At 40.0% G+C, this 25,053-nt stretch overlaps 2 protein-coding genes across 4 annotated transcripts in view; one reads left to right on the plus strand and one right to left on the minus strand.

Annotated features, from left to right (window-relative positions):
• The window catches only part of IFT80 (intraflagellar transport 80), a 28,133-nt gene extending 13,955 nt beyond the window's left edge, over positions 1–14,178 (minus strand). Inside the window, exons 1-6 of the mRNA XM_066325679.1 lie at positions 13,955–14,178; positions 11,443–11,553; positions 9,539–9,607; positions 5,993–6,102; positions 5,619–5,708; positions 3,293–3,430 (exon numbers count right to left, since the gene is read on the minus strand). Coding sequence (XP_066181776.1) covers positions 3,293–3,430; positions 5,619–5,708; positions 5,993–6,102; positions 9,539–9,566 — 366 coding nt within the window. The 5' untranslated portion in view covers positions 9,567–9,607; positions 11,443–11,553; positions 13,955–14,178. The remainder of the gene's footprint in view (positions 1–3,292; positions 3,431–5,618; positions 5,709–5,992; positions 6,103–9,538; positions 9,608–11,442; positions 11,554–13,954) is intronic.
• Positions 14,179–16,588: 2,410 nt separating this feature from the next.
• SMC4 (structural maintenance of chromosomes 4) overlaps positions 16,589–25,053 on the plus strand; it is a 29,646-nt gene continuing 21,181 nt past the window's right edge. Inside the window, exons 1-5 of one of the 3 annotated variants that reach the window (XM_066325682.1) lie at positions 16,589–16,847; positions 19,027–19,219; positions 20,324–20,502; positions 21,032–21,223; positions 22,815–22,991. In XM_066325682.1, coding sequence (XP_066181779.1) covers positions 19,066–19,219; positions 20,324–20,502; positions 21,032–21,223; positions 22,815–22,991 — 702 coding nt within the window. In that variant the 5' untranslated portion in view covers positions 16,589–16,847; positions 19,027–19,065. Of the gene's footprint in view, positions 16,848–18,189; positions 18,405–19,026; positions 19,220–20,323; positions 20,503–21,031; positions 21,224–22,814; positions 22,992–25,053 lie in introns of those variants that run through there. The other 2 variants (XM_066325684.1, XM_066325683.1) reach the window with 2 other exon arrangements.

The following is a 25,053-nucleotide window of genomic DNA, read 5'->3' on the forward strand; positions in this document are numbered from 1 at the left end:
TCCAAATTTTGACCGGTCCATAACTGCTCCTCCTCCTGACCAGGCTGAATTGAGCCCCAAACCCTCTCCAATAATTAACCCCAGTAATTAAAGCCTCTCTCCAGGCCTGGCAGCTCCATCCCAGATGTTTTTCCCAGCTGGAATGTGTCTGGGAACACTTGGAAGGAGCAGAGCTCTGGGATCCTCCCAGGCAGACCCGGCTGTTTCCGAGGTCATTTCCCTTGGATCAAGGATCCACCCAGAAGGAATCAAAGGACATCAAACCATAATTAAAAACCACTTTAAGCAGCTCCAGGAATTTTTTTTTTTGGAGCTACTTTTCCATGGAAAGCAGAACCACTGCAGCTCTGACTGCATCCATTCCTCAAATTCCTTTTCTTTTTTTTTTTTTTAAATAACCTTTTTTTTTTTCTTCAGGCCATTGAAAACCACTCAAATATTTCCAGATCATAACCTACATTAAAAAAAAAAAGAAAAAAAAAAGAAAAAACCCATTTCCAAGCTTTATTTTCCAGCTGTTTTGAAGGCTCTGTGTAAGTCAGAGCACTCCAGTGATTCATGCTCCCTGCAGATGTCTGGGGCGTTTCTCATGGCCATAAAATGGTATCAGAAAAATCATTTTTAAATAGAAAAAAAAAATTATATATTTTAAAACTGGAAGAGCTGCTGTGGAATTCCTAAATACATGGATTTCTGTTTTTATTTTTTTTTAGGAAAAGTCTGACTGTGACTCCAGGAAGGAATGTTGGTCCAACATTAATGCAACATTTTGGGTTCTACTTTTCCTGTGCCATCATTAATTTTTCACTGAATTCTCTCAAGAACAAAGCCAGGAGTTCTCAAAGTTTCATTTTATTAAATAAATCCAGAAAAGCAGCAGCTTGAGCTTCCCTTTTCTGATTGCACAATAAAGTAAAAGTCTGCAGAATGTTTTCTCTATTCTCCAAAGATATCAGGCAATACTCCATATTTTAAATAGAATTTCTAGCAAAATTTGATAGAATATAGAAATAGAAGAGGATCACTCAAATATTTAAACTGCCAATGTAGTAAAATGGCCAAAATTCACTCTGCAATACAAGGAAAAGTTTGAAGAGTGTTCAAAAGAATTAACAAATTTAGGGATTAATGGAAAGAATTGCTTTTATTACACAGGATTTTCTCAGCAGAGTGTTGAAGACAGGAGGGAAGCAAAGGACAGGATTTAACAGTCAAACAAACATCAATATATAGAGAAAAATCACCAGAAAATAAATGTTAAACAAGAAGAGCACAAACAGTTTGGAAAATAAACAAAAGCATTAAATGAAACTGGTCAATCCCATTCAGGGTAAGTCATTAAGAGAAGATGTATAAATACATTCAGCATTATTTAAATATAAACTGGATGCCTCTTTTTTGCTACTTAAAATGATTTATTTGGCCAGTGTTTCACTTTTAATGTTTTTTTTTTTTTTTAATCACTGATCCCTCTACACTTCCAAGGCCCAGGGAACACAACTTGCCTGTAGGCCAAAGTTATTATTAAATAATAATAAATATTAATTTATTTGACATATAAACACACCATGTCTTGTCACGATTTTTAATCAAAGAAACACAATTAAAAATGTTATTATTAATTTTTTTAAGTTTGCTCTTTACCATGAAGCTGCTGGAACATGACAGGGAGGTTAGGTAGAAAAAAAAAAAAAGAGAATAAAAAGATCATGGAGTGCAAGAATTGACTAGAATTCTGCCCCAAATGATAATGAACATGCTGGAGGAGAGTTCATGATAAATATGGATTGTCCTGCTGGAGCAGTTTGCAGGGTCTGTGCTGAGCAGGAAAAGCAGCTCCTCAACCTCCCTGTGCTGGGATGGGAATTGTTCCCTCTTCTCCCTCAATTCCAGCCACTTCTTCACTCAATAGTTACATTCAATCTCATGATTTACCTTCAAAAATCCTGAATTTGAAGGGAATAAAACCTGCTGAACACACCAAGCATCTGGCAGCAGCTACTGTTCATTTGTGATTAAGAGCTGAGTAATGACCCAGGTAAAATAATCTTAATTTTATACAAAAAATAAGCCTGTCTGCATTAGAATTCCCAGTAACCTGTGCAGTGTAAAATGCTGATTAAAACATTGCTTTTTGGCCTGCAGGAGTCTGAGCCAGGCTTACAGTAAATGAAATTACAGGTCTGTGGATATCAAAATAAAACATTTTTAAATCAGCCACTTTACAGAAGAAAACTGCATTTGAGTGCTTCTCCTCCAAGATAATTGTAATTAAATTTCACTTACAAACTTCTAATTAGATTCTATTTATATGCTGCCAGTGAACATCAGTGGGATCAGAATCACTACAGAAGGTGAAAATTCAGATTTTATCCTTTTAAAAGGTTCCTCTTGATGAATTGAAAATATTTGAAATCCACACTCCAAATTCAGGGTGAGGTGAACCACAATTAACTGAACACACCCAAAACACCACAGCAGATTTCTCCCCAAAAAGACCAATCAACACAACAAGAAAATAGGATGATGAAAGTCCCCCAAAAAATTAAGGTTTGCAGCAAAAAAAGTAAATCTGAGCAAAAATGTGCAGAGCCACAGGAAACTCACAGGGACAATGAGGTCAATCTGTGCTAATTCACAGCACCAAGGAATGGAGGTGAAATTGCATAAAATTCATTTTAATTGGAGACCAAGTTCCATAAAAAAACCCTACAAAAATAATGATTCAGGAGCAAACCTTCAAGGGAAAAAAAAAAAAAAAGATTTAATAATAAAAGTGCAGGACATGGTTCTTCCCCTTCCTTTTCTACCAGGTTATTGTCATACACTCTATTGAATGATTAAAAAATTGCAATTTATGATGAGCACTGATCACAAGAGATGTTCAGGTTATTGTCATACACTATTTAACGATTAAAAAATTGCAATTTATGATGAGCAATGATCACAAGAGATGCTTCTGAACTCTGCTTGTGGTTTACAGGTAACAAATTTCACATCCCAAAAGGCAAAATATTATTAAAAATAAAATATTCTGGTCAGCAAAAAAAAAAAAAAAGTGCTGGCAATCACAAGCAGTTTTTTGCTAATAAAATACCCACTTTTACACTGTTATCCTGAAGGAATATTTCCCGTATCATCAGTAAATTTGGAGTTTCACACTGGAATCTTTAAATTGAAAAGATTTAATCTCATTTAAATTTAATCTCATTTTTAAATACCTTTCTGATATGACATGTTTTTTTTTTTTAAATCCCCACCTAAAAGAAATCTGCAGAGTTGTTTTACTCACCCCAGTTTTATCACAGAGACGTAAAGTGTTGAATGATCCCACAGCAAAGAATTCCCCGTGCAGAGCCCAGGCAATGGAGGTGATGGGATTCTCGTGGGGCTGGGAACTGAACAGGACACGGCCAAAACTGTCCCAAACCTGCAGCAAAAGTCACATTTCCATCCTTTGGGTGCGTTTTTATCATCCCAGAAAAATTCATTTCCCCTCATTTTAGTTCTCAGCGTCATTTAGTTTTAGTGTTGTTTGAAATATCATCTGTGTTGCAATTAATTTTTGGTTTTTTTTTTTTTTTTTTTGTATTTTTGTTACACCAGAAGAATAATTCTTCCTCAGGTTTAGTGTCATTTGAAACATTACCTATAATGCAATTAATTTTCACTTTATATATATATATATGTATTTTTTTTTTTGTATTTTTGTTACTGCAGAAGAATATTTTCCCCTCGTGTTTTAGCGTCATTTGAAATATCACCTGTATTACAATTAATTTTTGGTTTATTTATATTTTTTTGTATTTTTGTTACACCGGAAGAATAATTTTTCCTCAGGTTTAGTGTCATTTGAAACATCACCTATATTACAATTAATTTTCAGTTTATATATATATATTTCTTTTGTATTTTTTGTTATTGCTGAAGAATAGTTTCCCCTCATGTTTTAGCGTAATTTGAAATATCACCTGTATTACAATTAATTTTTGGTTTATGTAAGCTTTTTTTTTTTGTATTTTTGTTATTGCAGAAGAATAATTTCCCCTTGTGTTTTAGTGTCATCTGAAATATCAGCGGTATTACAATTAATTTTCGGTTTATTTATATTTTTTTGTATTTTTGTTACTGCAGAAGAATAATTTCCTTCATGTTTTCAGTGTAACATGAAAAGTCACCTCTATTATAGCTCACTTTTGGTTTTTATATTTTTTTTTCTGTTATATATTTATATATATATATATATATATATGGTTTTTTTGGTTATATATTTTCATATATATATTTGTTATACATTTATATATATATTTGTTATTTCTTTAATATATTTTTGCTATTCCAGAAGAATAATTTCCCTCATGCTTTAGTGTAACTTTAAAAATCATCTGTATTTTATACCTCCTTTTTGTTTTATATATATACATTTTGTATTTTTACTATTCCACAAGTATAATTTTCCCTTCTGTTTTAGTGTAACTAGAAAAATCAATTATATTACAGCTCACTTTTGGTTTATATATATATATCTGTAATTTTTATAATTTTTCAGAACTAACATTTTCCCTCATGACTAAGTGTAACTGGAAAAATCACCTATATTATTTATTTTATATATACACTTGATATATTGTTATTATTTCAGAAGTCTCATTTTCCCTCATGAGATAGAAATTCTAGAAATAATTGCTCAAGTTAATTAAAGTGTAACTATACATATAAATATATATATACATGCGTATATATATTATTATTTAATTAGAATTGATTTATATAATGCAGCAGATTTTGATTTTTGCCATGGCAAATGTCACCTAATTCTAGATAAAATATTCTATATAAAATATTTTGCACCCCTGAGATTTATTTCCTGTAAATTACTATTTATTTCCTATAAATTATGAAGTCCATCAAAGAACCACAAGGTTTATTCTGTTTGCACTCATGAGGCTCCTCTGCAAAACTTAAAAAAAACAAAAAACAAAACAAAACAAAACAAAAAAAAACAAAAAGAGAGATTTTTTTAATGGAAATCAACAGAATCCCAGGAAGCCAGTCTACAAAACAATTTAATAATTTATTGGATTTTTAAAATGTCTTAAGTTTATATCTTCTATCGCAGCCATAACACAATTAAATGACAGAACCAACATACGATACATTTAAAAATCAGTTTTTATTTAAGGGAAGACACATAAAAAATGCTTTGTAGCTTGGATGCAGATTATATGAATATATTTCCTGCATCCAAATTTATATGAATATATTTTAAAATTTGCTGAGGGATTCACTGATGTTCCTGTAGTAGAAAATCAGCAGCTTTACCTCCTCTAATTTGATATGCCAGCTTATATTAATTCAAATAACCACTTTTTTATTTGTACATATTTCTCTTTTTGTTTCACCTCCATTTTACCAGTTTTTATCCTGCTGAATTTAAAAAAGACTTGTCATTTTATGTTACTGCACAGAGTGAGGTGTATTTATAATTAATACAATTTTTTTTTCTTGAAAAGTGGAAGATTTCTCATTTCATTTTGAGCTTCCAGGGTAAACATCAAAAATTTCAGGGTATGTAAGAAATGTTTTGGTCATGAGGTTAAAATGGAACCAGAACTCACCTTGTATCTACAATCCTCCCCTGCAGAAAGGATCAGATCACTCACTGAATTCCAGTCTGTTTTTAAAATCAGGCCATCGTGGGCTTTCCACTGAAATGGGAAAAAAAAAAACCCAAATTCAACAGATGCAACAATTCTGACAACTCCTATTTTTAATATTTATCACTCCTTGGACTTGATAATCTCGAAGGTTTTTTTACCAACCTTAAGGATTTTATGATTTAGCAGAAAAAGAAATTAAATAAAGGCTGACCGAGGCAGAGTCTAAACACAAAAAATCTGCATTAAAATCCTCAACAAGAGAAAAGAGAAAGGCTTCTGTATCTTTATTTAGGTACAGAAATCTCATTAATGAATCAGATTATTAATGATACCTGTAAAACTTTAGCATTTGGCTGCAGGGGTTTAATAATCAGCTGCTTTCCTGAGGTGTAGAGAACTTTGTCAGAGTCAGGTGCCCAGGAGACTGAGTACACTGGTGTTCCTGTGGGTATAAACAGGGAAAAAACATGGAAAAAAAAACCTGGAAAACATTCCTGGGCTTTGCTTTGGCTGAATAAATCCTGCAGGAATTCCTACAGCAAGGTAGGTCACCCATTTGGCCTTTTAATGCTGTATTTTAAATACATAATATATAATTATTATTAATAATAATAATAATATGGAGGAGACGATACAACAGTGCATAAGAAATAAAATATATAATTATATATAATAGAACATAGAAATATAGATATTTAAGGACATAAAATACAACCATCATTATTGCATTATTAAAATAGATTAGATTTCTATTAGATAAATATCTAGGCAGATAATACAGTCTTATCTAAACATACATCACACATTTCTCAAGCCTCTTTGTCTGTTGCAATTTCTACATTATCAATTTCTAAAACTTTTTACAGTTTTAAGTCCAGAAAAGTCCAGAAAATGAAGAGGAAATTGCTGCATTTTGTATTTATATTCAGATTTTATCCACTGATACAATTTTAGTCCCAACTGTCACTCCACACATAAGAGAAAATCAAAATAATACTCACCAAGAGACAGCAGAAAATAAATATTTTCACTCAAATTATGAGGCTGAACACGAATGTGGGAGGAAATAGTTTTGGTTTGCACCTAAATTATTCTTTTTTAGATTTTTGGGCACCATAATTAACACAGATTTTTGTTTTGCTGCACAAACATCCCATTCACAAATAACCTCCAAAATAAATAACACTAAATAAAACTGGCCCAGAGACTTGACAGATTTTTCCCAATGAACTGAAACTTTCTTAGACTGAAACCCCCAGAATTTTGTATCTGGAAAAAAGCTGACTGTTCCATTTAAAAATCATGTTCCAGTTTTCAAATTAGATTTTTTGAAAAGAGAATAAAGCAAAAATTAGATGGAAAAACATCCAAGGGAAGAAAAAAAAAAAGAATTTACAAAAGTCAGACTTGCCAACTATGCAAATATTTTCCATATTATTTGACAGGATTTGTCTCCTCTGAAGAAAAATCAAAGGATTTTGCTACTTGATTCCTTGAAATAAAACTAAGAAAGTGAAGTAAAAAGCCTCTCCAAGTATTAAACTGAGCAACTGAATTAAAATTGTTTAAATAAACCATTTGAAATGTTACTTTATGGTAATAAAAAAACCCCAAAAGGCTTAAAGATGCTCTTCCAGGGTAAAATTCTCAGGGACAACTTTGACATATTAAATTCCATTTCCAAAAATGACTCAGGAATATTTTTGTATGGGAATATTTGGCTGAGATTTAGACAATGAAGTGATTGAACTGCTACAACTGCCCTAAAACCACCCAGGATCTCCCCACTTCTCTCTGTGCAAAAAGGTGATTTTATTATGGTTAAACTCAATTTGAGCTCCCAAATATTCACCCTCTAAACTGAGACCTGGTGTCGTTGCTCCTGGAGGTTTCTGTATTTCATAGACTTTTCTTTTAGGGGATTTTATGACTTAAAAATACAGAATTATGGCAGATTTTTTTTCACTTGTCAACCATCAGAGCAGACAAGCCCCAGAAACACAACATATATTAAATAAATGTGGCTCTGGCTGTTTTCCTCCTGGCAATTCCTGGTGAAAATGCCATAAATTCTGTCACCAGCTGGAGCAGAAATTCTAAATAAACTCTTTTTTTTTTTTTTTGTCCTGTCTTAATGCCGATCTAACAATCAGAAGAGGTTTTTTTTTTCTATTTAAACCAAATGTTTCCCTTTTTTTTATGATGGCTGAGGACTTAACCACAATTTCCAGGGCTTAACAGCAGGAGCTGAGTTAACTCATTTCCTTCTGCACTTAACAAGGGCTGGGTTGGGAAAATGCTGCCAACACCCTGGAAAACCCAGAGGGATCCAATCCTGCAGGGATAAACAGGAATATTCTGGGAGAAAAGGAGGAAAAAAGGCACAAAATTGGCATTTGAGGAAGGAAGATCCAGCTTATCCCACAGCAGACTTGGCAATTCCAAGAGTTAGTGTGGGAGTTTGGATTTTTATAGGAGGAGGAAAAAATAATTGAAATAATTGTAGATCTTGTGAAGGTGTCTCCAAGTTATTATAGGTATCAGGAAAAAAATTCCTCCCTGGGCTGGAATTCCCAGAGCAGCTGTGGCTGCCCCTGGAAATGTCCAAGATCAGGTTTGGGATAGTGGGAGGTGACAGGGGATGAGCTTTAAGGTTTAAACCATTCCAGGATTCCATTTTAATCTTGTGGGTTTTCCAACACATTATCTCAGAAATCCATAGGAAAAAAAAAAAAAAGTTTCCTCATCAAAATGGAACCCAAATACAACATTTCAGTGTCAGGAGAGAGAAGAAGAAAAGGAAGAATTGTAAGAGAATCTAAGGAGGAATAAAGGTCAAAGACAGATAATCCTCCCAAATTATGAGCCTGAAAAGTGATTTCTAACACAAAGAGTGCAATGAGGCACAGGAATGTTGGCAATGGGATTTTTTTTTTTTTTCAGTTATTATAATAAAGGAAGGGGAAAATTAGTTGAACAATTGATGCACTTCCCTGGAATATCAGCATTCCTGCAGGATCCTGTCCTGAGGCCAGGTATGGCCACACTTACAATGGGACTGTGGGATTCTCACTCTGAATTGAAAGATTTCAGGGCCTCACGAGGTTTTTCAGTTGGAAACACAAATGCAAGGTGACAGTTTTTCCATGGGGACTCAGCTGTGCTTTTGTGCTGCACCAGAAACTTGGAGAAATCATGAAAATACAAAAATTCCTATTTTAAACTACAGCACAGAATTTAACGTATATGCTTTTTCAAACCTCAAATAAGCAAAATAATATACAAAAAATTTGACAACATCAACTGAGATACACTAAAGAATATGTGCCTCAATTTGAATTTTTTTTTTTCTAAATTCTAGTTCAGTTGGTTCATCTTTTCACCTGACAAACACTGCAGGAGCATGTGAACTTCCTTAAAAGCACAGAAATGCATTTTACACTCACTGCTGTGGTTAAAATGCCTTCCCCAGGTTGAAAGAATTCAGATCATTTGTTTCAGGCAGAGATAAGGGCCTGACATTTAACCCAAGCCCAGGTGTGTGTGGTTTCTTCAAAAATGTCAGAGGGTCACATGGGCTCCATCTATGAAGGCTGAAAAACAAAATTTTAGCTGAGGATCCTCACTGAAGTGGCACCAAATCCTTAGGGTGGGACTGAGACTGCTGCCCAAAAATATTGCAACATTTTTCATTTGAAAAACGGAATATTTTTTAGAAATCTTATTGAAACGCAACTCTGATTAACGTTTCATTTTAATTAAGGCCTTAACACCCTTGAACAAACCATCACTGCCATATTTAGGGGCTGGGATTTTAATATATTTCAGAATAACCCAAAGGAATGAATCCTGATGGATCTTTGAGCAAAGAAACTCACCTTGCTGAGCCAAAGTGGATCTCAGCATCCCACTTTTGGACCAGATTTTCACTTGGCCATCTTCCCCAGCTGCAAATGAGCACAGGAATCAGCAAATGCCATGCACTCATCACTCTGACAAATGTGTTTCTGTTTACTCAGGAAACATGTGAGCTCAAATAAATCCAGGTAAATTTTCTTGCAGGTAAATTCCTTTTGTTTAGCCTTCCAAACATGCAATAGCAAGTACACGAAGGAGAAATATTGAAGAAGGTCCTTTTGTTATGATTAAGGTGTTTTTTTTCCTTTCCTGAAAAATCCCTGAATTCTTTTTCTGCAGCTGCTCCTAGGAAGGGAAAACCCATCATTATTTAAGCATCCCAAATTCTGTATTTTTGATTCCTTCAGTGGCCCAGAAGCTGCTTAAAGGAGTCTGAGGAGGCCCAGGGGAGCAGGAGCAGATTTGATGGATTAAAGTGGAGATTTCCCAGCTGATAAATGGTGGAAGTGAAGAGAACTCTGTTGGGATGGCTTCAATTTTTTACCATAACTGTGTGTTACCAAAGAACTCGGTTTATTTATTGAAGAATTAATTGCTAAACACTACACAGCACAGTTAGGGCTCTTTTGACAGCACACAACTCCTGGTGTTGGTGTCATTTTTAAAATGCTCTGCTCCTTCAATTTAGGCCTCCCAGATCCAATTAATGAGAAAAAGGTGCACCTAGAAATTCATGGATTCTTCCATTCAAATCTAATTGATTTACCACATTTCAGGTTTCTATATCTGGCCAATGTTGGCTTAAATGTTTCAAAAATTGTTAAAACAAAAAAACCTCAAAATTAAAAATTTTATTTGTGCACATTTGAAACATAACCATAAAAAATATTTCAAGTGGTGCAGTAGCAATGATTTATTTCCTCTTCCTCCAAGTACAGCTGTGGTAGAAAAGGAGTTGATCTCCTCAGAATAAACTGGAAGTGGTGATGAATTCCCACACTCCCAAAAAAGTGTCAGTGTCATGCAGTCTCATAAAAAAAGCCATTAAAAAAAGGGGGGATTCAAAAGACAATTTTGACTTTGTCTTTGGAGAAGTTCCTGAGGCAAAGCTGCCTTTAAAAGGAACAATATTTCCATCCCTCTGGGATTTCAGAGGAACAGGCCAGACAAGAGTTCCTTGAAGCAGCATTTCAGAGTCTGGAAATGAGCAGATCCAAAATTATCTTCAGTTCTTGTGGCCTGAGCTGGAATTTCTCCAGAGGAATCAGCTGGGCTCCATCAGCAGGAGGCTGACACCACCAGAAAGCCCAGCAAGGAACCCAGCACAGGGAATTTCAGCAGTTCCTCTCAACACCAAGATGGAATTTGGGATAAAAAAAATGCCAAAAGCAACAAATTAACCAAAGATTTAGGACAAAAAAAATGGTGTAGAAATGAAGAAATTGTGGGTTCACTCCCCTGACATTAATACAAACAGGCTGTAGGTGATTCCTGATAATTAATGAATAAAACACAGGAATATTCAAGACCAATGAGCCTTTTGGACTCAAAAACCCCAGAAATGTGCAGAGATATAAATGTACCAACTCAACAACTTTTTCTTGTAACAGATAGAAAAGAAAGAAACCAAATATTCTCCTTTCTGAAGTTCAGAACAGCCACAAAACCACCTAAGCAGTCTGATATTATTAAAACATTCACTTTCAAGTAGATTGGATGGCTTAAATGAAAAAAAAAGAAATATTTTTACTAGATCTATTAATTAAAAATGGACAACACTAAGCTAAAATAGCATTAATTGAACAGTGCAAAATGCACTCCTAATAAACAAGGTGATAACAACCTCTGTGATAATTAAGACCAAAAAAAAAATAGATTATTATTTTAGTTTTCAAAGCAATTTTTTTAATGAAGAAATGCTCACCTGTAACCAGGGCTGTTCCCTCATAATTCCACCTTCCTGCAAGGACAGCTCCACCATGTGCTTCTACACTTTTCTCCACTCTTCCTAGCTTGGAAATCAAGTGGAATTTACCTAAAATAAAATAAAATAAAATACACAGTGTATATAATTTACACAATAACAAACAATTAATTATATTACAGCAGTGCTGGTACCTTCTGTGGAAAACAAGCACAAGGTTTTTGACAAACCAAGAGACCAACAGCACAAAGAGAACATCCAGTTGTTTTTCCCAGCTGAAATCAGAACTATCCCTGTTCCATGCTGGAGCTGGGATGGAATCCCACAGCAGCCAGCCCCAAAATTTGCCATGATTGCAACAGAAGGAGCAGGAAGTTTTTCTTCCCAAATAAAGGATGCTGCTCAAATCCAGGAAGATCAGATTTAAACTGGAGCAAAGAGCAGACAATGGAGAGCTCGGAAAAATGAGCAGTCCAGTAACTGAAATGAGCTCCTTCAAAATCAAATTATTTTTAGCATTATTTGATGTAAGCTGCCAGACTGAACCACTGCAAGGAAGCTCCTGAGTGAGCAGAACTTTTGGAACAATCAAAAATCTCTGCCAATTCAAGATTTCCAAGGAAAAGACTTTTAACACTGATTAAAAAAAATTCTATGGTTTGGCTAAATCAATTTACTGATTTATAAATTATTTAAAGTATCACAGAATCCCAGACTGGTTTGGGTTGGGAGGGACCTTAAATCCCCATGGGCAGGGACACCTTTCACAAGACAACACTTCCAAGGTGTTATTAATTAATTACTATTAATAATTCCATTATTTTATTACTACAAAACAGAATTTATCTCATTAATGTATCACTTATACAGAACTTCTCTCAGGTCTGAGATTTTCATGTGTAAGCAATAACTGGTTTTAGAGGAATTCAATGTTATTTTCTCCAGTTTGCTTTAACATTAAAAGCAGCTTTAATTTTCTGATAAATAAATCTTTTCTGCACCTTTTTCCATGCTTTGCCTTTGCTCCAGCTGTATCCAAGACCTTTTTCATTGCAGAATCCTTAAACCCAGGGCCAGGATCATTCCCATGCCATCACCTACAGGACTCAGCCTGAGGAGGTTGAGCTCTTCAGAGCCACTTTTTTCAGGATATAAAGAATTCCATGGGATTTTATCCACTGATCTAATCCAGAATCCCTGAATGTTTCTGTTATTTCTGTAACCAATTCCCTGACTCATAAGAGACAAATGAAATTCCAGTGGAAGCACAAGCAGCTGGGAAGGAACTGAAGGCTTTGGTGAAGTCAAAATATTGGGAAAAGCATCAGATAAAATCCTGATATCCAGGGAAAACTCTACTGTTTTGCCAGTCTTTGGCATCCTCTCCCACTCCACAAAATCCTACTTCTCTCACAAGGCCCCTTCCAAAGAGGGGAACAGAGGAAATTGTAGCTGAGCAGGGAAGAACATGGTTCACATGTGAAAATGCAGGATGAACTTTCCAGAATTCCTCTGGAAAAAATGTGATCATCACTTCAAACTGTATCCTAATCCTTCTGCAGAACAGGGGAAATCAAGTTTTCATGGGCATCAGTTTTACTTCTGCAATTTCTTTGCTTTTCCAGGAGGGGAATTCACAATTGCTGACAGTCAAATGCTTTTTCCATGGGGAGGTTTCTCCATTTCCATGGATTTCTCCTCTTCAGCTGAGAGAACAGAGACTTTCAAATTACAACTTATTACACAAAAAAAAAAAAGAGAAAATTTTAGCCAAATGCCTGTACTAGGAAGAATTGATTCAACTTAATCTCTGGTCCTTTATTTTAATTAAGTTCTGAAACCAGAACTGTTCTCAACCTGAAAATGACTCCCCAGTTCTGAAGGAATTCCCAGTGAGAGATTCCCAGCCTATCCAAATACAGAATATAAAATATTTATGTTTTGTTCATTAACTTTTGTGGACTCTTCAATGCTGACCTAATATAAAATTATCATTAAAAATTAAAAAAAAAAAAAAGCACTAAAGATTTGTGCTTAATTTGAAGGCTAAAGCTAAACATATTCTTCATTTTTGTTAAAAAATAGCAACAAGACCAATGTCAGTAGGAAATAAAAGGACAATATCCCCCAAGAGATGCATTTCAGAGGAAAACCCAAGGGGGCTAAATTTACATTTGCTCTGATTTCCAACATCTGCAGCTCAACTAGGAATTAATGCAACCCTGTAAAGACATTCTGCTCCTTTTCCATTGGATTCAGCAAGTTTCCAGGAATCCTTACCACAGAGGAAAATTGCAGGAATAACCTGGTGCAGGAAAATTCATGCAGGAAGAAAAAAATTCTGGCTGGGTGCAAAATCTTTTTGGGGAGAAGGGAAGAAAAAAAAAAAAACACCCCATCCTAAGCAATCCTCAAAGCTTCTTGCTCCCCAAAGAATGCCTTGTATTTGGACTGACACCAGCACGAAACAAGCAACATTTTATATTTTCTGAGCTATTTGCAATTGCTTTACCATCAGAACTGGTCAGAACAAAGCTCTCAGCCTGGGATTGCTTCTTCCCACCAATCCCTCTGGGGAACCAGTGCAGATCCAGGGGGTAGACATCATCTGGGAGCTTCACCACTCGAGTGGCCTCGCTGGTGACAGGGTTCCATTTCAGGACCTGGTGGTCATCACTGCACGAGTAGAGCTCGTCTGCTGTTGTCCAGCCCACACAGCTCACCAAGTCCTTATGTTTTATTGAATTAAGGAATCTGAAAGGTGGAAACTCTCACAAATAATTAAATACCCCATCCAGGCTATTCAGAACTGAAGGGATGTTGCAGGATGATTATTTTGGTGAGATTGTGTGGAATGTTCTGCTTAAAAAAAAAAAGGAAAAAAATCTTCTTTTTACTTTTTGGTCTTATGTGCCGAGAAGAGCTGGGGGAAATTCAGCCAAAAATAAAGCAAATTGTCATGTAAAAATAGAACTTTTATCATGATGCAAAGTTCTCAAAGCATGGCTAAAATGTTGGGTTAATGGGCTTAATGCAAAACCACCCAACCATCATTCAAAGGCATTGGTTTATTAACACCACATTATATGTAAGTGTTCAATATCTCTTAAAACATTGTCCTGAAAGGCTGAATTTAAAGGGAACAAAAGAAAAACTTGGGAAAAAAAGCCATCTACAATTTACTAATATTTTACTGTAACTTCAACAATTAATAAATATTTTCTGGAAGAGTCTGTTCAGAATGAACATGATGTTCCATGGTTTTGTTTTTTTTTTTTTCTGGGACAAAGGATATGTTTTGGCTCCTTTAAAAGGGAAGTCTTCAGTCTCATCTCAGTCGTTCAGTGGAGCATTAAAACCATGTGTTATAACTGTAATGAGAGAAAACAAATACATAAATATGTATAATTAACATAACACATATGCACACACAAGCAGCCAAAATTAAAAAGGAAAACACTACCACTAAAATTAAGAGTTCTTAAGTAATACTGCATCACGACTGGGGAAAAATAAACACAAGAAATACCTGAGTTTAAAAAGAATTCTGTTTTCACATTATCCAACTGAGTATGGACAACTTGAAGAAAAAATGATGCTTTGAAGAGTAAACCCTTAAATAATTAAAGTTAGAAAAGACCTTTGAGATCAAGCCTGGAGCGTCAGAGGTTGGAGCACTGGAGATCCCTTGTGCTGACACACAGCCGGGAAGGGGAAAACCTGCTATTTTCATTTCAAAGCCCACAACTTTATGATCATTTTGAACGCATTTTAATCGCTCTGTAGTGGCACTAAAAGGCAGAACGCCCACCCTGGGTCATCCACAGGTACATCCATCACTCCCGGCCCACGTATTCCCTACATCCCAAGGAACGCAGCAGCGGCTCCGCTGGAATCTTACGAGAGATGTGGCACCAACCAGGAATTAAAACTAGGAATTATTAAAAGCAGGAATTATGCCGACTCGGGGAAGCCAAAGCGCCTCCCGCCTCCTCCTTTTCCCGGAGCTGCCGGCCAGGATCGGGGACGGCGGAGATGGGGACAGCGCAGGGAAGGAATGCCAGAGGGAAGGATGGGGGAACACCGGGAAGGAAAACTGGCGGGATAAGGGAAAAAAGCATCGGGAAGGGATGGGGTAGAGCAGGGAAGGAAAAGAGCGGTAGGATGAGGGCAAAGGGAAGGAATGCCACAGCTGGATGGGGACACGGGGAGGAAGAATGTCACAGCTGGAAGGGAGGAATGCCGAGAGGGAAAAGCAGCCGCCGGAACGCACGGAGAAGGAGACACCGAACCCTCCGGGCAGCCTCGGCCAGCACCGCCCGCTCTCCCACCGCGCCAACACTCGCTTTTCCCCTCCGTTTCCAGCTTTCCAAAAAAAGAGATTCTCCAAGCCGGGCCTCCCCGCCCTGCCCTCAGCTGTCCCCCGGAGCTCTCCCTGCCCTCCATCGGCGCGTCCCACGCCCAGCCGGGGTCACGGCCGCCGACCCTGTCGCCCACCGCGGCGGTGACTCAGCCGAGGGCAGGCGGACGGCGGCCGCCGCCTCCTCAGCGCGCCTTTACCTGCGCGGCCAGCGGGAGGGAGCGAGCAGAGCGGCGGCCGGAGCCCGCTGCCGCGGATCCCGGGACGATCCCGCTGCCGGCGGATCCCGGGACAATCCCGCTGCCGGCGGATCCCGGGACGATCCCGATCCCTCTCCCTCTCCCGTCCCCTCAGCGGCGGCGGCTCCCGCTCCGCCGCCGCCAAGCGCCGCCGTCTCTATGGCGACTTCTCGCGAGAACTCATCCCCTTCATCCTCCTCCGCCACCTCACGGGTCCCCCCCCGCGGCCCCCCCAAGGTGCCACGGCGCCGCCCGTTCATTAATTAAACCCGCTTCAAACTCGCCGCGCTGCCGCCACTATTTTTTTTATTTTCGATTTTTTCTTTTTTTTTTTTTTCACGCGTAAAAATATTTTTTTTTAATTTTTTTTTTCCATTATAATTTTTAAACCAGCGCGCGTCGCCCAGCAACCAAGCGCCGCCCACTGACCTACTTCTAAAATGAAAACGAGCCCCTTTCTCCGGCGGCACGGCGGCGAGGCCGTGTTACCGCGTGGCCCTCAGCCCCTAAAGCCCGGCAGCCCTCCGTCTGTGGCCGGGAAAAGGCGCTCCCGGCGGGATTTGGGGCGCTCTCCCCTCCCCGCCGTAACGAACACAAGATGGCGGGCGGGGGCGGCGGGGCCGTTCAAACCCGCGGGCCGGCCCCTCCCGTCCCAGCCTGCCCCGCGCTTTTTCTAACGAATTTCGGTTCGAGTTCGCCGTTTCGGCGCCATTTTCGACTGTGGAAGCGGCCGAGTGTTTTACAGCGGTGCGAGCTGCCCGAGCTGCCGCCGCCTCGCCGGGGCACGGAGCCGCCGCGGCCAGCAGGTACGAGCTCGGCGGGAAGGGAGCGATGGTGGCTCGCTTCACAGCGGTGAGGTGGGGGGACTTGGCGGCGCAGGAGGTGCCCTCAGGGGGTGCCGAGGGAATGGTGCTGATGGTGGAAAAAAAGAGAGTTGAGGGGTGCTGAAGCGAAGAGAAGGATTTTTGAAGGGAAGGTGCTAACGGGCTGTTGAAGGGAAGGTGCTGAGGGGGCAGGCGGGGGGCGCCTTGGGCATGGCAGGAGGCGCTGAGGGAACGGGCGGCTTCTGCCCCGCGCTTTATTCCCCCGTTTCCCTCCTGGGCCGGAGGGAGAGCGGCTTTCCCCGGGCCGGGCTGTCCCGGTTTGACACCGCCGAGGGCCCCGGCTGCTGTGGGCACGGCGCTTTGCGGAGCGGCTCTCCGTCCAGCCCCGTGCTGTGCCCGTGGCACCGCGGCTCGCAGGACCGGGACTTCAGGGACGCGTTTGGGTAGAGACACATTTTTAATCTGCTTAGAGCAGGGATCCTTCTCGCCCCGGCTCTGCCTGTTGCTTTGATGCTCGAAGGATGAGAGAAAACCCCCAAGAAAGCCTTTAACGATTCGCTTAAAAGAGCTGGACTCGATGATCCCCGTGGGTCCTTTGCAACTCGGAATATTCTGGGATTCTGTGGCTTGGAAAGAGCGTGACAGGGCTGCAGGCTGGCTCTTTAGGCTTTAAAAAAAGCCTCAAGTTTGTCACTGACAGGGCTCGTCGCTGTGCGATGTAATCGGCTGTTAATAAGGCAGCTTTTTCTGCCCGTCTCCGACTCTTTTTTTTTTTTTTTTTCGCCATCCCCGTAAGGAAAACGGCGCTTGGCAGGAGAGATGCTTTTACCGAACACCTTCGAGCTGGCTCGGGGGAGGGGCTGGGCACGAATTTGTTCAATTTGTTCGAGGCTATGTGGCAGCTGATTTATCGCGATTTAAAAGCTCAGGTCAAGTAGTTGGGCTTGTTCATTCTGCTGAAGTGTCCCGAGGACGGCGGGGGAAGGGTTGGGAAGGTAAATAGGTCTATATTGCACAATTCTGTTGGAGTGGAGCAGTTTGGGTGGGGGGGGGGGGAAATAAATAAATGTGTTTTTTGAGAGGCTGTAATTGTCGGCGACAGCCATTGCGGACCGGTTCTGAACGGGGGCATCGACTGAAATCGCCTGAAAATGAGTCGTGTCTCTGATTTCCCCCCGCCCCCATTGTCCCAAATGAAGGACTCTCATGAGAGTGTGGGCTGGGGGTAGGTCTGAAAACGTCAAATGATTGGCACCAATTGTAAGATGACTTTCTAACCACGTCAGTTTTTTTTTATCTTGTGAGAAGTAAACTTTCTCATGTCTGGTTGTTTCTTTTTTTTTTTTTTTTGCGAACTCACTTCGCCACTTGCTGCGATTTCAGCTCTTGAGGGGGGAGAGTTTTTGCTCCTCACTCGTCATTTCTTCTCCTCGGGTGCTTTCTCTTCCCCCGTTTGGGGAGCTGTGCTCAAGTGCCAGCTGATGGCTTTTGTAATGCTCGTCCTCGCTCGGATCGCTTTAACATCCCAGCTAGATGAAGGTATTTGGTTTTTGCTTTCTCTCTGAAATTGCTGAACGCTGGCAGGAGGTGTTGTGCTGTATTTTGCGAGCGGAGTGTGTCGATTGAAATGATTTAAGAGTCAAGTCGTTGCTGTAATCACGCAGGGCTTTTGTTTCTCTTGCCTGTTTATCAATCTCTCTATGGCCATCCAAATATTTAGCGCGGATTATTGGAAGTCAAACGAGTGTCAGGTCCGAAACATAACGAGTTCTTCTGGGAGAGCAGAGACATGTGGCTCCTGGGCTTGTTATTCAATGTGCATTTAACTCTTCTGCCCCCAGCACCACGGTGGCTTTCAGGGAGCAAAGTCAGCGCCCTGAACGTGTCCCCACGAGTTGGCAGCAGGTTCATACAGATGTTAACACGCTGTTAACACAGATTAGGCTCAGCCCTTCCTTTTGGGGCTCATGTATCTTAAAATATATCGTTATGAAGCTCACGTCGATATTTTGTTTCAAATTTGGATTTTTTTTTTTTGCCTTCCAAATACCTCCAGGCTGAAGTTTCTAAATGAGTCAAGCCTGTGGGCCGAGGTGTAGGTGAATTCCTTGCGGGGCTGTAGCTCGGGGCTGAGATCACGGGGTTCTCTTGTTTGTGTTAGCAAAGGAGATCGAGCCCTTCGGTGGTTTGATTGCTGGGCATGGAAGGGGAGCAGCCAACAGGGACCGTGCCAGGCAAGAGCACCAAAACCTCCACTGCAGCCCGTGGGAAGGGCAGGGAGCCCTTGGAGGAGTCCTCCATGGACATGGAAGTGGAGAACGAAGGCACCAGGAGGGACAAAGAACCTCCCCAAGGTACGTCTGGGCTGCCTCTGGTGGTGCTGGTTGAGCCTCCTTAGCAGCAACTTGAATTTCCCAGCTCTAACAGATGGGATTTGCTCTTTTTTCCCCTTTTTCAAAGCAACGCTGGAACCCCAGGCGATTTCCAACTGCTTTTAAAGTGGTCAAAAGAGCTTGCAAAGAGTTAAAGGGTTTGGCCCAGTGCAAGTGCAAAAAAACAATTTGTAGGCTTTCTCCTAATAAAGCCGATTTCGGAGCTCTGATCTGAGACATTGGACTTCAAATTGTGATACAACAGCAGGATTTTTCAAATTTATAGGCAGCCAATGGTATGGGATTTCTTGGAATGGAATAAATGTCAAGTTTATTTACTTAACTCTTAAAATGATTTGACTTTCTTTTTTTCATGAAGCAGTGTATTTTCTTGAGCTCCTTGAGCTGAGCTTATGCAGAAAAACTGCAAACCCAGCAGCTGGGTGACTTCTTAGGGAGCCAGCTGTGCAGTTGTTCAGGACAGGTATTTGACAGACAGACGAATCCATGGAAATCGGTGGCAAAACCTGCTGCCTGCTGGAAGGAGGACTTGCTGGTGCCTGGGGAAAAGCTGCTCTGCTGATAGCCAGGGGGCCAGTTTGTTTTCGTAACAAACTTCCTGTCTTTGCAGAGCAGCCGTGCTGTCATTGCAGCTTTCAGAGCCTCGTGCAGAGAGCCCCAAATCTTGCCCAGGGACTCTGAAATGTGGCTTTGCGCTCCCTCATTAGGGAAGGCTTTGCCTGCTTCACATTTGGAGATTTATTGTGATGGTTGGAGCTGTTGGAATTGCAGGGGGCCCGTTAAAAGTGTGGTGGAAGAAGAGTTACATAATGAAAGAACAAACCCAGCGATGGGACATCTTAAGTAGCTCTTAAAAAACATTTTGTTTGTGGAAAGAGGAATTTTAATTCCACTGAGCTCGTATTAATGATTCCAGGCCGAAATGTAGTTTGGTTCTGACAGAAGTGATCTTTGCTTTTTCGGTTCAGCATTTTAAAAAGGTAGTCAAATCATCGAGAGCTCACAAGGGGTTTTTTTTGTTGTTGTTGTTTTCTTTATCTTTCCATTTATTCGGATGGCTTTTAGCAGCCCCAGAGGAGGTGGTGGATAATCGAAGTTTAGAAGAGATTTTGGGTAGCATCCCTCCTCCCCCACCTCCAGCAATGACCAGTGAACCTGGTGCTCCTCGGCTCATGATCACTCACATCGTAAACCAGAACTTCAAATCCTATGCAGGGGAGCAAACTCTGGGACCTTTTCACAAGGTATCTTTCCTTTTCTTTTTTTTTTCTTTTTCTTGAGGGCTTTTGAGCTGTAGGTAAAGCTGCACTGGGTGAGATTATTCCTTCCTGCATTTGCATCTAAGCTGACCTCAAAATATCTGAAAAAAAAATATTTCAAGTTGAGAAATATTTCGATAATAATATTCTAAATGAAGCAGAGAAAACAGTTAAGTGCAATTTGAAATTGTCAGCACAACTTAGCAAAAAGCTCTCTTTGCTCTTGATTTCGTTTGCTGGAGAACTTTTAGGGCTGTGTTTGAAGAAAGAGAATATTTTTGAGTGCCCACAAGAGACTTACGTGGCTGAGCATGAAACTTTGCTCGTGCAGAGCTTTGGGTGAAGAGGGGAGAGCTGAGCTCAGCTCTGGATTCTCTGGCTCCACTTGTCCCTTGGGCAGCAAAAGCTGAGCCCTCAGCCCCCTGCACACGCTGTAACTGTGCTAGAACAGGGTGATGGACCCAGAGCAGGGTTGATTTCCCTCTGAAGGTGATTTTTCCCCTTCTGTGTGCAGCGTTTTTCCTGCATCATCGGCCCCAATGGCAGTGGCAAATCCAACATCATCGATTCCCTCCTTTTTGTCTTCGGCTACCGAGCCCAAAAAATCCGCTCCAAAAAGCTCTCGGTGCTGATCCACAACTCTGACGAGCACAGGGACATCCAGAGCTGCTCTGTGGAGGTTCACTTCCAAAAAATCATTGACAAGGTCGGTATGAGTCTCCAAGTTGTTTTGTTTTTTGTTGGGTTTTTTTTTTTCCTTTAAGGAGCTGAAAAACTTTTGAATATTTGCTTATTTTTGTTGGAGCTGGGGAAAAACTTGGTGGCGTGATTCGTTTACCTTTGGGATGTAAAACCATCAGCGTTAATTAACTTGAAAAAAAAAATCCTCTGTTGAGTAGTGCAGCTCTTCAGATCTTAGGAAGGATTCTTTTATTTGCTGCAGGACTGTTAGAAGGTAGATTTCTGTTGGAAAACAATTTAGGCCTTTTTCATCATCATTTTAAGAAGAACTCGTTTGATTTTGTAATTTAGTTTACCTCAAGTCAATTTATTTCTGCAATTAAAAGAATTTACTAAAAATTTGTAAGTCTATGTTTGGACATATTAAAGATTTTTAAATGTATAACACAAACAAATGTATTAAGAAATAAAACCTATTTAAGCAAAACTTTTCAAACCAGTTAGAAATTATTTTAGGTTACCTAAATTTAGAAAAATATATCATGAATCTGAAACTTATTTACACTTCATGTACTGTAAACGTGGCTGCAATTTTGTAACAGATTTTTCAGCAAAAATTCTGGACCCCACATTTTACCAGTAAAATTTTTTGAAGCTGATATTTTGTTAGAATGAAATAGAAAGAGTTGGAAAATTTAAAGAATATTTCTTTTGCTTGCTGCTTTGTGTATTGATAAAAACTTCAGCACTTTTTTGTTGCTTTATTGCAATTGCAGTGCAAAAAAAATATTTCTCTTAATTTAAATTTCTTTTTCGTGCACACATCCAAACTTTGAAATTTAGAGTCAACCAAAAAAGTGAGAAGTGTACATTGAAATTCCAAAAATGGTGTTCACAAAGTGCAGCATTTCCAGCCTTTTTTAGAAGCTGCTTGAAAAGACATTTATTTTTTCTTCTTTTTATATTTATAATAACCAGATTTTTAAAAATTAATCTATTTAATTTTTTTTTCTAATTTTTTGTTTTGCTTTGAGTGAACATCCAGAAGCTGGATGTTTGATTTAAAACCAATGAACAATTTGAGAGCTCTTGGGGGTTAATCTGGATGAGTTTTAACTTCTTCAAGGCTGGCAGCAGCTTTATTTTGCCTGCTGCTCTGGGAGGTAAATGGAAGCTCTCTTTTGAAGCTGCTGATCTCACATTTGTCACATCTTTAATGTTTGGCTTTTTTGTTTTTTAATCTGGTGCAGTTTCTCTTTGGAGCTGGAAATGCAGGGAGCTCTGCAGTCCCCAGGGCTCCCCACAGCAAAGGGAATTAATTCTCATTTCTCAAAGCACTGGCTGATTTTAGAGGTGGGAAATGCATCAGATCAACACAATTCAGGATATTTTTTTGTCCACTTCTCAAAGGATTTTTTGTTGTTGTTATTTTTCTCTCTCTCTCTTTTATTTTTTTTTTTCTTGAGAGATGCAATTTTAAGGCAGCTCCCACTTGTACAACTCAGAGTCCAGGATAAAAACATCTCATGATGAAACTTATCTACTTCATTGTGAAATAGGAGGTAAATCCACAGCTCCAGTGATTGTTTCTGTGCCTTTGTGTTCCCTCAAAGCAGGAAGGAGATGATTACGAAGTCATTCCTGACAGCAAATTCTGTGTCTCCAGAACTGCCTGCAGAGACAATTCCTCCTCCTACTACATCAACGGCAAGAAAAAGACCTTCAGAGATGTTGGGCTGCTCCTCAGAAGCCACGGCATTGATCTGGATCATAACAGGTTCTTAATTTTACAGGTTGGTGTGTGAACAAAACCCAGTTCCAAGTTCTATTTCCAGTTAAAACTCTTTGGGAAAACAAAAAACAAAAACCCTGCAGGTTTGGAGTGTTGCCTTGGAGGCCTTGAAGTGCTGTAGCAGCACATCATGGTTTGCATGCTCTGCTCAAGGTGCGAATCATTATTTGCTGCTGTAGGAATTGAAGGCCCAGAAGCAGTTGGGGGGATCCTGGTGGCCCTTTTTCCAGGAGGGAATTGTGTTCCTGACTGCAGGACTTGTGCTCCTGCTCCTTTTTCCAGGAGAGAATTCTGTTCCTGTCCCTTTTTCCAGGAGGCAGTTATGGTCCTCACTGCAGGACTCGTGCTCCTGTCCATTTTCTGGGAGGGAATTGTCCTCCTGTGCCTTTCTCCAGGAGGGAATTGTGCTCCTGGCTGCAGGATTTGTTCCTGTCCCCTTTTCCAGGAGAGAACTGTGCTCCTGTCCTTTTTTTCAGGAGGGAATCGTTCCTGGCTGCAGGAGTTGTTCCTGTCCCCTGTGTCCAGGAGGGAATTTGGGCTCCTGTCCCCTGTGTCCAGGAGGGAATTTGGGCTCCTGTCCCCTGTGTCCAGGAGGGAATTTGGGCTCCTGTCCCCTGTGTCCAGGAGGGAATTTGGGCTCCTGTCCCCTGTGTCCAGGAGGGAATTTGGGCTCCTGTCCCCTGTGTCCAGGAGGGAATTTGGGCTCCTGTCCCCTGTGTCCAGGAGGGAATTTGGGCTCCTGTCCCCTGTGTCCAGGAGGGAATTTGGGCTCCTGTCCCCTGTGTCCAGGAGGGACTCATTCCTGGCTGCAGGATCTGTGCCTGTCCCGCCTTAGCAGCACGTAAATATTGGTGTGTAACAGAAACCTTCAACCCCAATATTCTTGTGCTGCTTCAGCGTGGCAGAGACTCAGCAACTGGGGCTGCTTTTATCCCTCAATTCCACCCACCCAGCATTCATTTCCATCTGCACTGTTGGATTGTTTCATCTGCTCCTGTCTGCAGCTCTCTCATGGTTTCTCTGAGGAATGAGTGTGGAGAAATGAAGTGTGCATGAAATAAGTGCAAGAAAAAAAAATCCCCTGAGTTGTGTTGGTTGGTTAGCAGCTCTAAAAGTAGCACGTCTATAAGCAGTTACAGTTTACAGCCCATACTGTAAAAAATAATCACAATTTGTCAATAGGATGTCATTTATATTCATGTTTGACCTTCAGAGGCTGAGGCTTGCTTGCATCTGTTTGCTGTTTTAAAGTCAGGCTGAAAGGAACAACATTCATTGCTTTTCTAGTTTTTAAATCATGAGAATTTTGCTACGTGGCAGCCAATTAAAATGTAAATTAAGCTACAAGTATTTAAATAATAATTCCATTAAAGAACTCTTTCTGCCATTACCTGTAATTACTAATAATCTCCTCTGGCCCAGAAATCAGTGATCAGTGGGAGCTTCCCAAGGTCTCAAATGTTTTAACAGAGTTTATTTTAGGCCTGGTTCTGTCAAAGGAGCTTCCAGTTCCCCTGTAAAAAACCCAAATATTTAAAAACCTTGTAGCTGGGTGGCTGGGCTTGCTTCACTTCCTCCAGGCTTTCTGTGCAGTCCTTTTTTTACAGCTACACCCACAAAAAGAGGATATCTCTGTTTGCAAGTCTCCATGCCAATTAATGATTTCCTCCAACACTTTATTCCTGTGTTTTCTGCTTCAAGATGGAGCAAGAAGCACCTCCAAGAAAACAACTTGGTGTAAATATATTTATTTTTTTTAAAAATACAGTTCTGAAATTTCATTTTGCCAAAATTTCCAGGAGGGAGAAATGTAAAGTGAAAGGTAAAGCAGGGTGGAAATGCTGGGGCAGAGATGCCCAAAACTCAGAGTTACAGAACACTGGGAGCAGGGGAACATTTGGAAAAGAATAATGATATCTTAATTTATTTTATATTTTTTTCCCTGAAATGGGATTTATTTTCCTCTCCCACAAATTGTTTCAGTGAGGGCAGCATCTCTTTTTCCCCTAAAAGCTGCAGTTTCAGGCTTTCCACCCTACAAAGGGAAATAAAGGCAAGAAGAA

This window comes from Sylvia atricapilla, chromosome 10, assembly GCF_009819655.1.
Source record: "Sylvia atricapilla isolate bSylAtr1 chromosome 10, bSylAtr1.pri, whole genome shotgun sequence".
Taxonomy (NCBI): Eukaryota; Metazoa; Chordata; class Aves; order Passeriformes; family Sylviidae; genus Sylvia; species Sylvia atricapilla.